This window comes from Mesoplodon mirus (genome assembly GCF_964341445.2).
Source record: "Mesoplodon mirus genome assembly, chromosome: 2".
In the NCBI taxonomy this organism is placed as follows: domain Eukaryota; kingdom Metazoa; phylum Chordata; class Mammalia; order Artiodactyla; family Ziphiidae; genus Mesoplodon; species Mesoplodon mirus.
Window position 1 is genome coordinate 220,025,730 of NC_138977.1, and position 12,227 is coordinate 220,037,956.

At 48.4% G+C, this 12,227-nt stretch overlaps 1 protein-coding gene across 3 annotated transcripts in view; it reads left to right on the plus strand.

Annotated features, from left to right (window-relative positions):
* The window catches only part of PLPP4 (phospholipid phosphatase 4), a 138,393-nt gene that overhangs the window by 50,270 nt on the left and 75,896 nt on the right, over positions 1-12,227 (plus strand). The window contains exons 3-5 of one of the 3 annotated variants that reach the window (XM_082635985.1): positions 4,168-4,258; positions 9,634-9,697; positions 12,007-12,131. In XM_082635985.1, the coding sequence (XP_082492111.1) occupies positions 4,168-4,258; positions 9,634-9,697; positions 12,007-12,131 (280 nt within the window). Of the gene's footprint in view, positions 1-4,167; positions 4,259-9,633; positions 9,698-12,006; positions 12,132-12,227 lie in introns of those variants that run through there. The other 2 variants (XM_082635986.1, XM_082635987.1) reach the window with 2 other exon arrangements.

Here is a 12,227-nt window from a genome sequence, read left to right on the forward strand (position 1 = left end):
GAGCTTCAAACAGGGTGATAGACTTACAACACTTCACTTAGGGTGTGATCTATAAGAAGCATTCAACAACTACTCAGTGAATTTAAATCCTTGCAACCATGCTTTGCTATGTATATCATCACTCTACCCATTTGACAGATGAGGACACTGAGACTGAGACTCAAAGGTGAATAGGTTAAGTGACATACTCAAGGTCGCAGAGCTGAAAATATCAGAGCTGGGGCATGAGCCTGGTTCTACTAGATCTGAGTCTGTTCCCCACATTCAGTTTGCTCCACAGAGCTCTGGCTTCCTTGCCTGTGGAAGCGCATCATGCAAAACCAGCCATATCCCAGGCTCTGCTTAATGACTTTTATATGTTCTCTTGCTATGTGGCTGCTCTGTAGCACATTTAATTAGCAGTTGACAAGATGTTCTCTGATACAAGAGGATCTCACGCTCAGTTTCCCCATCTGTAACATGAGGCTGTTGGGCTAAGCTGATCACTCTGATTCAGGACTCCAACCCAGGTAGCACGGCAGCCCAGATTGGAGCGTCAGGGTCCCAGCAGCTGCGTGCATTTGTGTGTTCCCTTATCTCCCTGAGTTCCAGTTTTGTTTTCTGTACAAGGAGGATGTTTCCCCCAACGGAGTAGCTAGAGGATTAGACAATGTGAGGAAAGGCCCGAATACATAGTAGGTGCTTAATCCATGACAGCTGCCACGAACACTTATGTGACTCATCCATGTTCCTGGAAACACACCCCATTCTTTCCTTCCTCAACGCCAGAGTAAAGGTGTTTACCATGTTTTATTAACGCTTCTTGCTTTTGAGGTGAGAACTGCTACAGCACGGGTTAGAAGCACAGAGCTTGATTTAAACAGACGGAGTGCAAATTCCCACTTGACCACTTATTAGCTGTGTGACTTTTAGCAGGTTGTTTAACCTCTCTGTGCCTTAGTTTTCCATCCATTAAGTAAGGAGCCTGCTTCATAGGGTCGCTGTGAGGATTGAATGAGTTAATTTACACGAAGTGCCTGTAACAGACCATGTCATTAGTGAGTTTTCAGAAGAGCAGCCCTTTTCGCATAACTAGTGGGGAAAACTCAAGCACAGAGAAGGCTCAGTGTGTTTCCTGCATCCTGAAGCAGTGAGTGGCTGGAGTTCATTGTCCTGGTCTCTCTTGGGTCCCATTTAATAAGCACAGACGATTCACTGTCTTCCCACTGGGCCATTCCCAGGATTTTCCAACTTTTTTTAAGCCATGGAAACATTAATCTAAGGGAAGCAAATCGCAGGGGAAATTTTGCCTGTCCCTTTCTGTCCTCCATCTCCACACCTGTTTGGAGGTAGAAGTAACCACTCCCACCCCTGTGTCTCTGTGTCCGTCTTCATCTCCTCCATGGGCTTGGGCAGCAGAACGGTGCCTTCTAAAGGCGTTTGTCAGAACGTGGAAGGGGCGGACATCGGTTTAACTCAGTCCGGTTTGCTGAGTGAAAGTGGGGTGCTTCTTTTTTCTTCATTCTTTCACTCGGTTCAGAGGTGCTTTTGCCCCGGAGGAAGTTGTTTTCCTAACGTGTTGGCTTCTGGGGCTCATCTCTTAATTCCAACTTCTGGTTGAAAGAGAGTTATAAAAAGTTGGGGGCAGCAGGTGGTAAATGTAAGTAAGTCTCTGTCCTGATCTGAGGACTGCGCTGGCCCAAGGATACGGCAGATATGTTTCCAGGAAGAAGGAGCGAGACCAGAACCCAGATGTCGTTAGCATGAGAGGAGCAGAGAAAGACCCCTGACAGTCATGTGCAGACATTTCTGTTGCGGCCACCTGGGCGGGGGCTGGGACCCTAGCCTGATGGCTGCTATTCCTCACCTGCGAAGCTCGTGAGATGGGAAACCCTGGGCCCTCCTGGTGCTTAGCCTTGGCCCAGGAAGCAGTTTGTCCTTGGTTGTAGAAGACAGACCAACGTGCATCTACGCAGGAGAGTTAAAGTGCTGTCTGGTTGGGGATGTAATTAAGAGCCGGAGAGCTGAGGCAGCGAGCAGTGCTAAGAGGGACCCCCTTGGCCTTGAAGCTGTGAGCTTGGAGCCACCGGGCAGCTCTGATGCCTTCCCCAGCTCCGACTCCCGGGCTTGGAGCTGCGGTCTCCCACACGGTGCCCCATCTCCTGTTTGGTCACCACAGTCCTGCTCGGGATCATCTCCTGGAGGCAGCCTCTGGAGCCTTGGAGGGAAAGTCTTCCTGATTCATATTTTCTCTGTGGTTCCATTTCTGTCTAATAACCTCAGACTGTGCCAACTGGGATTGTCCTACAGTATTTTCTTCAGTTCTCCATTCTCATATTTAAAGTTTGACTGTCGGGGGGGGGGTCATTGCAGCACTGTTCACTGTTCAGTGAGCTGCTTTCTCCTGTTTGGGGGTGCCCAAAGTGAGAGGAAACCGAAAGCTCAGGACTTCTTTGACCTCGACCGTAACTTTGGACTTACCTAAGCAGGGGCTTCAGCCATTGCTCTCTAAACACTGAATGTGTGAGTCAAAACTGATGCGGTGTTTCTCAGTCCCCAGCATCGTTTGAGATGCTTGTTACACAGTGTAGATTCCCAGACCTGTCCTATATGAGTGTTTGAGGGACGCAGCCTTGTGACAAGCCCGGCAGGTATGCAGGTGTGAGAGCCACCCAGGCACGCGTGGAAACTCACAGACTTGCTGGAACTCTTAACTCACAAGCGAGTGTTGCCTTTTTGAGCCGCCCCTGGGGAAATCCTCTGCTTCCGTTCTGAATCTTCTCTTGTACAGCTGCCCTTAGACCTGTGTCACAGTCTTCTGAATACCCTCCGTGGTGATAGGACTTACTGATGTGGCGTTTTAATAGCCAAGTCATTCAGGGCCACTGCCGATAAGGAGGCTCATCAAGCTGGTTACTAACCATCTGTGGTCAGAGAGAGACCAGTCAGTAAGGAGAAGCGTTTTCCTGTCTCAGGAACTGTCTCTGAAGACAGCTCCCAAAGAGAAGTCCCCAAGACGCTCTGAGCTCTGGCAGTCTGGCTGTAGCAAGTGTGCAGGGCATCCGAAATTATTTTGAAAGACTGTGTGCATTTGGATGGATTCTGTTTTTTAAAAAAGGAGAGTATCTTCTAGCCATGCCTTAGTCCTGTTAGAAAGCCCCTCTCCAAAAAGTGACACCGATTAGAGCCCAGGTGGAGATTTCCCAAAGTGGGAACGCTGTTGGCTAATAGTGACACACATCACTACTCCCACCACCATCTGTGACCCGATTGTAGATTTGCGAGATATTTAACCCCTTTTGATTGTTATCCTGAGACGTTATAATCATAAGGAAATAACATAAATACCTTTTTCTTGATTGCTGGAATGTTGAAAACAATGGACTAATTATACAATGCTGAGTAAAGATTAGACTTGAGAGGCAGAAAACCTGACCTCCAAAGCTTGGCCTTGCTCCTCACCAGCTGTGTGTCCTTGGGCACCTCATGTAGTCCCCAAGCTTGGCAAAGAATTGTCACAAAGCCAGCGTGAGGATTTAAGAGACTCCAGTACCTGACGGTACCCAAACACAGTTCCTGCCTCGTAGAAGGTTCAGTAGCGAGTGTCGCTTGCGTCTGAATCCCACCAGCTTGGTTCATTAAGCACTTACTGCACTCCCAAGTGGTTTGGTCCAGGGGAAGAAAGGGGATGGAGGAAGGGAAGAGGAGAGGCTTCACGGAAAAGGACTAACCTCTGCTTTGCAGTGGAAATGAATATTCGACAAAAGAGCACCAAAGGGGAATGAATCAATCGACTCTAAGCAAGTCCCATGTGCTCCCATGTTGCCAGAGTGCTGAGGCTGGGAGGCCAAGGGTTCTTCCGCGCCTCTGCAGGGGAGGACGGGAGGAGGGTTACTGACAAAGATGGGTTGTTATAATTATGGACTGTTCTTTTCTGTTTAAAAAGCCACCACTTGAAATGTGGCTCCCAGCAATTACAAATCAGTTATAACCCATAATCAGACCTCTGATTTTTCAAGTCTGTGGAGTCTCTAAGTATAGATATAAATCCTTCTTCGTGTGAGGTCAGGAGTTCAGTAAGATCATTCAACTAGTGAGTCTAAACGAAGCTAACTGGAACTAGTTATCAGTCAGCCCTCTGATAGCAAACTGCTGTCCTCATAAGGGATTCTTTGTTATTTCTTCCAGGCAATTTCTTTCCTCACACCTCTGGCTGTTATTTGTGTGGTGAAAATTATCCGGCGAACAGACAAGACTGAAATTAAGGAAGCCTTTCTAGGTAGAGTATTCACAGTTCCTGCTTTAGGGGATGGGGCTGAACTTAGTTATTGAGGTCGCTAGATTTTGAAAGTCTCAGTTGCACCCAGCTGATTTTTCTCTTCGTCAAATTAAGTTTGGAAACACAAGACAAGGTAAACTTTTACCCCTAAGAAGAACCAGTGCACGGGTGGTAAGTACCTTATCTTCAGGGTCAGCCCATTGCCGCTGCCCCTTGTGCTGGAAGTGAGTGTCAGACTCCCCATCAGAGCTCTGTGCTTCCCCGGCACACCAGAAGGGCAGCTCTTGGCTGTAAGGGAGAGTGAATCTGAAACTTTGTCACCACTGACTGTCCAGCCCCACATTTGTGGCTAATAGGCCCATATTTAAGGGCAATTCAAAAATCAACCACAGGCTCCTTGACCAATCACCATTGGCTAGAGGCAAAAATGTGCAAAAACAGATGTAAAATATAATATAAATTGGAAACAAACTCCATAACTCATCTTCAGTTTGGGGACATTTTGGCAGTTAACCAACTGTTATTATGTAAAGAATGCTCCAATCTTTGCCATTGATTATAACACCATTGTTATCAGTTCTCCCCAAGCTGAGCCATATCTGCATGTGACATGAGTGACATTTTTAGGGTTAAACCCATGTTTTTTCTGATCTGCATATATTAATCAAAAGACTGAGTAAATGACAGCACTAAGAGAAAGCAAAACTATTTGGCTTGTTTAGCAACCAAAATAAACTACCTGGAGGCCAGGTTTTTAGCTTTTTGATGGTTAGGAAAACTGAATTAGGTATATTTTTTGACATGACACGTTAAGTTTACCCGATCCGTCACACACGTTGTGTTTGTTGGTGTGTTGTATAGGCTCACCATTCAGTTAGGCAGTAAATCTGGAAATATGAGATTCTTAAGTTAAGGTTATGTTTGTTGGGCTTCCCTGGTGGCGCAGTGGTTGAGAATCTGCCTGCTAATGCAGGGAACACGGGTTCGAGCCCTAGTCTGGGAAGATCCCACATGCCGTGGAGCAGCTGGGCCCGTGAGCCACAACTACTGAGCCTGCGCGTCTGGAGCCTGTGCTCCGCAACAAGAGAGGCCGCGATAGTGAGAGGCCCACGCACCGCGATGAAGAGTGGCCCCCACTTGCCACAACTAGAGAAAGCCCTCACACAGAAACGAAGACCCAACACAGCCCTAAATAAATAAATAAATAAATAAATAAATAAATAAATAAATAAATAAAATTTAAAAAAAAAAAGGTTATGTTTGTTAATTACTGAGCTTTAAGGAAATGAAAATGTAACGAAACATGGTCTCCCTTGTTCTCTGTAAGGGAAGGAGGGTGAGGGTGAGATCTAGGGAATGCAGAGCAGTAAAGGGACAGGGAACATTCTTACATAATCAGGCTTTGCTTAGGCTCTGGCTTGTTGAGAAGAACAGAATTCCTCTGAAATTACATCAAATAAATTAGAGGTTTGGTTACAGGGCTATAACAAGCGATCTCACAGACATCCAAGAATAGGGAAAAGAAGGACGGAGGAGCCTCATGGGGACGGAGCAGGTATCCAGGCCACAAGGGGTGGAGGCGCCCCTGCCACCTCACGGCCCCTCCTCTCTGCGATGTGCCCTTCCTCTCCTCTCACTCCCTGCCCCAGTCTCCTGTCTGGATGGCGTTTCTGCTGCCTGCACCTCTGGTCTGTGTGAGGTTTGGACTTGCAGTGGTGGGTGCCCCCAACCCACACCTGTATGACCGTTCAGCTCCAGTGCCACCTCGAAGGTTCACTGCATCTTGTGGTCTAGACTTCCCAGGTGGAGACTCTGGCTCGACTCGTTTCTCAAGCCTGGACACAAAAGTCCCGAGTCTCTGGCCAGCCTGTGGATGCCTTCCCTGAAGTCAGGTGTGTACCCCCGGCTGCTTAACTGCGGTTTGAAGCTTTGGTTGTCACATGGTCTCTGTCTCCTCAGCTGAGGTGCTGGAAAGGTCAGGTTTTCCAGGAAGGGCGTAGGTGCCCTCCCACATGTGGCTCGAGCATCTGGACAGATATCACTGCGGTCCCCCACATGTCCCTTTAGGAGCCCTCTCAGTTGACCTGGAAATCCCTCTGCTTCACTTGTTATTCTAGTCGCTCCCTTGACACGGAGTCCCGAGATATGTGACTGTGGGTAGGAACTGTCTTTCATGGTTATGGTTATAATTTACTGCCCGCTTTTGGAGCTGGGCTGTTGTTATGGCAGTGAGTAGCCTACAGTTATTTTCCCTAGACCTTTCATTCTCAGCTAAATCTCCCTTAGGATGACATCTCAAAATTGCACCCCATACCCGGCCTCCTATATGTTAGCAGAGAAGGCGGAGTCATTGGATGTTCTGTTTGCCTAGATAAATGAGCGCCTGCCTTGTAAAAATGATGAAGAACCTCCCATTGTACACAGTTTGTTTTAAATTGCTGCTTTTAGGAAGCCTTGGAAGTATGGGGTGGGGAGAGTGATCTTTAAAAGCCAAGGACAGAAAACTAGGTGTAGCTTTTCCACCGTTACCTGGGATGCAGGACTTTCGCAGTGAGGGTGGTTTAGTGCTGAGGTCCCTTCTTTACCCAGGCATCTTCAGCAGACCCGAACCCCCAGAGCTCCCCTGATCTGCCTGTCCACAGCAGCCCCGTTTGTGCATCTGCTCTTGGACAAGTGAGGCCTGCCCCACCCAGCATCGGGCTCTAAGGGATTTGGCTGCAGAACAGCCAGGTCTGTAAAACGGAGAACCCTGGTTTTTCTTTTTTGTTTTTTGGGGTTTTTTTTTTTTTTTGCGGTACGCAGGCCTCTCACTGCCGTGGCCTCCCCCATTGCAGAGCACAGGCTCCGGACGCGCAGGCCCGTCGGCCATGACTCACGGGCCCAGCCGCTCCACGGCATGTGGGATCTTCCCAGACCGGGGCACGAACCCGTGTCCCCTGCATCGGCAGGCGGACTCTCAACCACTGCGCCACCAGGGAAGCCCAAGAACCCTGTTTTGGAAGGACTGTGGTGCTGAATTCCCAACAACAAAAGTAACAGCAACAAAAGCCCCTCTTAATCCTCTGGGGTGCTTATAAGCAGGAGTGCCCTCCATATAGGCCCCTTGCAGGCCAACTCACATGACACACTGCTTTGAATTTCTTTATCAGACACAGTCTGGCTTGTCTTTCTGACTCTTGTCTCAAGCCCGCAGTGCTGTGGGATGCTGTAAACACAGCCCTTAGGAACCAGACCCCCTGGGTTATTGTTAATCAACAAGCCAGCCCCTGCCCCCATGACCGGCGCCATTCATTTCCTGCTTGGCCCGCCTGTCACGCATCTAATCTCAGCCCAGCCTTCCCTCTGGTATCAGTGAGAGGTCCCCTACCTTGGTCCCCCTGGGGCTTGTGCTATTCAGATGAACATAATAATCAGTTCATTTTACTTCCGGAGGGCTGCAATGACTTCCACCCTAAATATTGTCGCTCCAGATCCCCACTCTCTTCTGTCTCCTTCAGGCTTTTGGATCAGAGAGTGAAGCTGCCAGCTGTTGGTGCTTATATCACATCCACACATTTTCTAGCTCAGCTACTTGAAGCTTTTCAGAGAACTGCTCTGTGCTCCAGTAAACCCAGCCGGTGCAGAGGTTGAGGACGTGTATGGTGTTTCTGGATTGATGTAGCAGTCTCTGAAGTTCCCCAAGGGCACTGGGAGATCAGCTAGTGATGCTTCGTCCCAGAGACCTTCTCTGTGTAGAGGCCGTGCTAGGACCAGGATACGAGAGAGTCTGGCCCCTCTGGGAAAACACAACAGTGAGCCCGCTGGACTAGCCCTGACAAGAAAAGACCTCTGTCATCTCAGGGCTATTTCACAGCCTGTTAATTGTCGTGGCTCTGGGAGAATTTTGCAGTGAAGATGGCCCAGGGAATTTTCCCTCCTCTCTGCAAAGGAGACCTCTCAGCAGTGCTCTGAGCTTGTGAGAAAGAAGGGAAGCCCGCGTTTTAGGGAGGAGGGATCTGTGCGTGCAGAACGTACTCATATCTCTCCAAGTCCCCCCACTCTTGCTTCCAGTTTATATGCCCCAGTTGCGTGCTCGGTATTTTCAAGGTGGTGCCGTGCTGCTGACTCATGCTCTGTTCTCCACCCCGGTGGCCCATCCCTCCTTTGCTGCCACAGTCAGGTATGGCAGTGCTGCCCATCCCGCATTTAGGGGATTAGTTTCCCTTTGACAAAGGTGTTCATTTGAACTGGTCCCTCCCGTTCTCTTTGCCTCCCATGACTTGTTAAAAGCAGGTGGCTTCTGTCTCCACCTCAGCAGCCTGTACCCTTGGTGACTGTTGACTGTTCACAGTACTTTCTGTTTGTAGAATAACTCATTTGTCTCCCTTGATGACCATGAATTGCTCCAGGCAGCTCCTTTCCGATAATGGCCCTCCACTGCTATTTTCTTACGTAAATCTCAGCTAGTATCGAACAGTTAATACTTGCCAAAGGGAACTCATAACTCATATGCTTTATTATTCAACAAAGCAATGGAACGGGGCATCAATAGGTTTTTATTGCTTATGCAAAGCATTTGGCCTTCCATCGCATTGACTTGCCTTTTGTGCAGTCTTGATAAACACAGGAGAGAGGTGCAGGGTCTTTGCAGGGAAAGCTCCATGACTCATTTCATCTGCACCCTTTGGACGATCTGTGCTTCATCCAGCAAAGTCCTTCCAAGCTGCTGGGAGAAAGTCCCCGTGCTGTCTATTTTTAAAGGATGTAATCCAGAAGTGCCTACTGTTTCAGGTGGCAGGAAGCACCACCTGGGCAAATCTTTTCAAAAGCGAACGAGGTTTTGGGGACATTTCACCTTCTCAGAAACGGTGATTTGTTTGATAACAAGTGGACAGCCGTCAGCAGGAGACGGGTCAACAAGGAGGTGACAGCTGAGTGGGCACGTCCTACTTGCAGTAGGATTCCAGCAGCTGCTCTGATTAGAATTGTGTCTGCGAAGATTGCCAGAAGGAAATAAAAAAGTTATGTTTCTTGCTACCAGTAAAAGGGATTCTATGTTCTGTCCTATTAAATCTGTTCCTGTCAGGCCAGAACATGATAGATGGGCTTCTCAGTGATATTGAAAATTTCATTCAAGGAGGGGAGATCAATTTCATGTCACAGGGGCTTGGAATTTTTTGAGTCACTCTCCAAAGTCCTGTTCTAATTACATTTTCCTTTAGCTGCTCGAACTTGCCTCCCTTTTTTAGAGTATTCACTTATATTTCTATGGTCATAAATTAAATAGTAGTATGATGGAACAGAGGTGATGGTGATGATGATGATAACGATGATGATGATGGTTTTGATTTGCGAGCCTGCTGGTTATTTTTCTGTCTGTTGGTTTTGTTTTGTAGCTGTGTCCTTGGCTCTTGCTTTGAATGGAGTCTGCACAAACACTATTAAATTAATAGTGGGAAGGTAAGTTCCAAAAAAGAAACAAATAGTGACTTTGATTCTCAAGGTTGTCTACGTAGGAGCCTTGGCCACAGGACACTGGATGGGACACATTTGAGCTCTTCTGGTTTTCCCTTAAGTTATTGTCCTTCTGAGATTTCTGTCCTCAACACAGATCTTTCCTCTCCTTTGAATTACGAACTCAGTATTTCAGAAAGCAGGGCATCAATAGTAAAGCAGTATCCACTGACTATACTTTCTCGTGGACCAAAGCCCACTCACTGCTGGCATCTCTGGTCCATCCACTGATGTTCCAGGGCCTCACCGGACACCCACTCACTTGCCAGTTTTGGCCTCCAAAAAATAAATAAGCTTTCTTCTTTATCGGTCTCTTTGGAATAAGAAATATGGATTGGCATTTGAGCTTTGGCTCATGGCACATTTCTCTTACTCCACTGGGAAGTGATTTCTCTTCTCCATTTATCTTGCCTCCTCCCTCAGCCGCTCTGGCAGGGAGCTAATCTCTGTAGAGACGAACTGTCAAAAGGCCTGAATTCAGGACCTGACCTTGGCCCTGACTAGCTGTTGGCCTTGGACAGGTTGGTTCCCCTCTTGGAACCTCAGTATCAGTGATCATGTAAATACTTGGTGCATGGTGCTGGCCAGGCATCGAGGAGGCAGAAGAGGGTTACAGATTGGGCAGTGCATGGCTTGGGGCCACAGTGTCCTTGCAACTTTCCAGGCTTAGAGTTGCTGTGGGGCCTGATAAAATGCCGATTCCCAGGCCGTGTCCGCTCTGAGGTTCTGGTTCAGTAGGTGAATAGCCACACTTGGAGAAACACTAGCCACATAGGGGAGAGACTGTAAGCCAGCAGTTCTGATAGATTACTGATAATGGATATGTTACAGATACCGATAGATTGTTATTGGGCCCAGATCCCAGAGCTGGAGGACCAGTGAGTCAGTCTGGGTGAACTGTAACCCAGTACGTACAGAAAAGGGGGATTGTGTTTACAGTGCTAGCAAGACCTTGTCCACGGCAGACATTCGGCAAAGGTTAGTTGAATTAATGTGAAGTAATTCACCATCACACATCTGTGTGAGAATCCACACTTGAGTGAGGTGGACAAGCATGGGGTGAGCTGTGTAGGTACAAGAATCCAATTGCTGGGGTTCAGAGCTTGTCTTTGCCACTTACTGGTTGTGTGTGACCTTGGGCAGTAGTGTAATCTTTCTGAGCCTTCATTTTCGCACCTGTGAAATGAAGGAGGTCCGAGGGCCTGCCCCAGGGTTGTCATAAGAGTCGTATGACACATAGAGTCACAGATGTAGAGAGCAAACTTAGGGTTACCAGGGGGTGGGACGAATTGGGAGATGGGGATTGACTTATATACACCACTATGTATAAAATAGATAACTAATGAGAACCTACCGTTTAGCACAGGGGGCTCTACTCAGTGCTCTGTGGTGACCTCACTGGGAAGGAAATCTAAAAAAGAGGGGAATCTGTGTATACATATAACTGATTCACTTACTGTACAGCAGACACTAACACAACATCGCAAAGCAACTATACTCCAATAAAAATTTTAAAAGGAAATAAAATTTAAGAAAACATGCACCCATGGGCGGTGCTTAGTGCTGGGTCTGGTATGCAGTACGTACTCAGTACACGTTAGCCGTGATTGTGGCAGGAGGTTCGGCCTCAGGGCCGGCTTATAACCGCCTCCCTGTAGAGCCTCCCCCGCAACCTGGACCAGGAGCCGACCTGGCGACCGTGTGCTCTGCATCTTGGAGCTGAGCTTCCAGGTCCTCTCAGTGAGGTTAAGTGAGACCTGCTATTTAAGGAAGGGCAGGCAGTTGGCCGTCCAAATTCAAGCTACAGGGCCACGAGGAGCCTGAAGGCTTGGGTCCTGGAAGCAGCCTCCGAGTAGCGGACCCATAGGTGGAGGCAGGAACTACCCTCTACTCCGCCGGCCCTGGGCTTAGGTGGCTCCTGGAAGTCATCTCACTTGACCTGCAGGACCTCACCTTTGGGTAGGTATTGATCTCCCTTGTTTACAGATGTGGAAACTGAGGCTGGGGTGGGGGATGGCTACGTGACCTTCCCAAGGTCATGAAACTAGTAAGTGGCAGAGTGGGAGTTCCAGCCCAGATCTCTCTGACCCCAAAGCCCGAGCTTTGCCTAAGCCCATAGTGTCTTCGGGGCAGGGCGGGCTGCGCTGTTGATGGCAGCAGAAGGAGCTAGGACAGCAGGGGACAGTGGGGTTAGCTTGGGGTTTGTTTGTGATGGCAGCCTTTTATATTGAAAATGTCCATGGTGTCTTTTGTAGACCTCGCCCCGATTTCTTTTACCGCTGCTTTCCAGATGGAGTGATGAACTCGGAAATGCACTGCACAGGTGACCCCGATCTGGTGTCCGAGGGCCGCAAAAGCTTCCCCAGCATCCATTCCTCCTGTAAGTTCAGTGGCTGGGACACTCTAATTCCTGGGTCGTGTCTCCTGATCACTTTCTCCGGGAGTTTAGATGGAGAGAAAAGAGTTGATACACGAA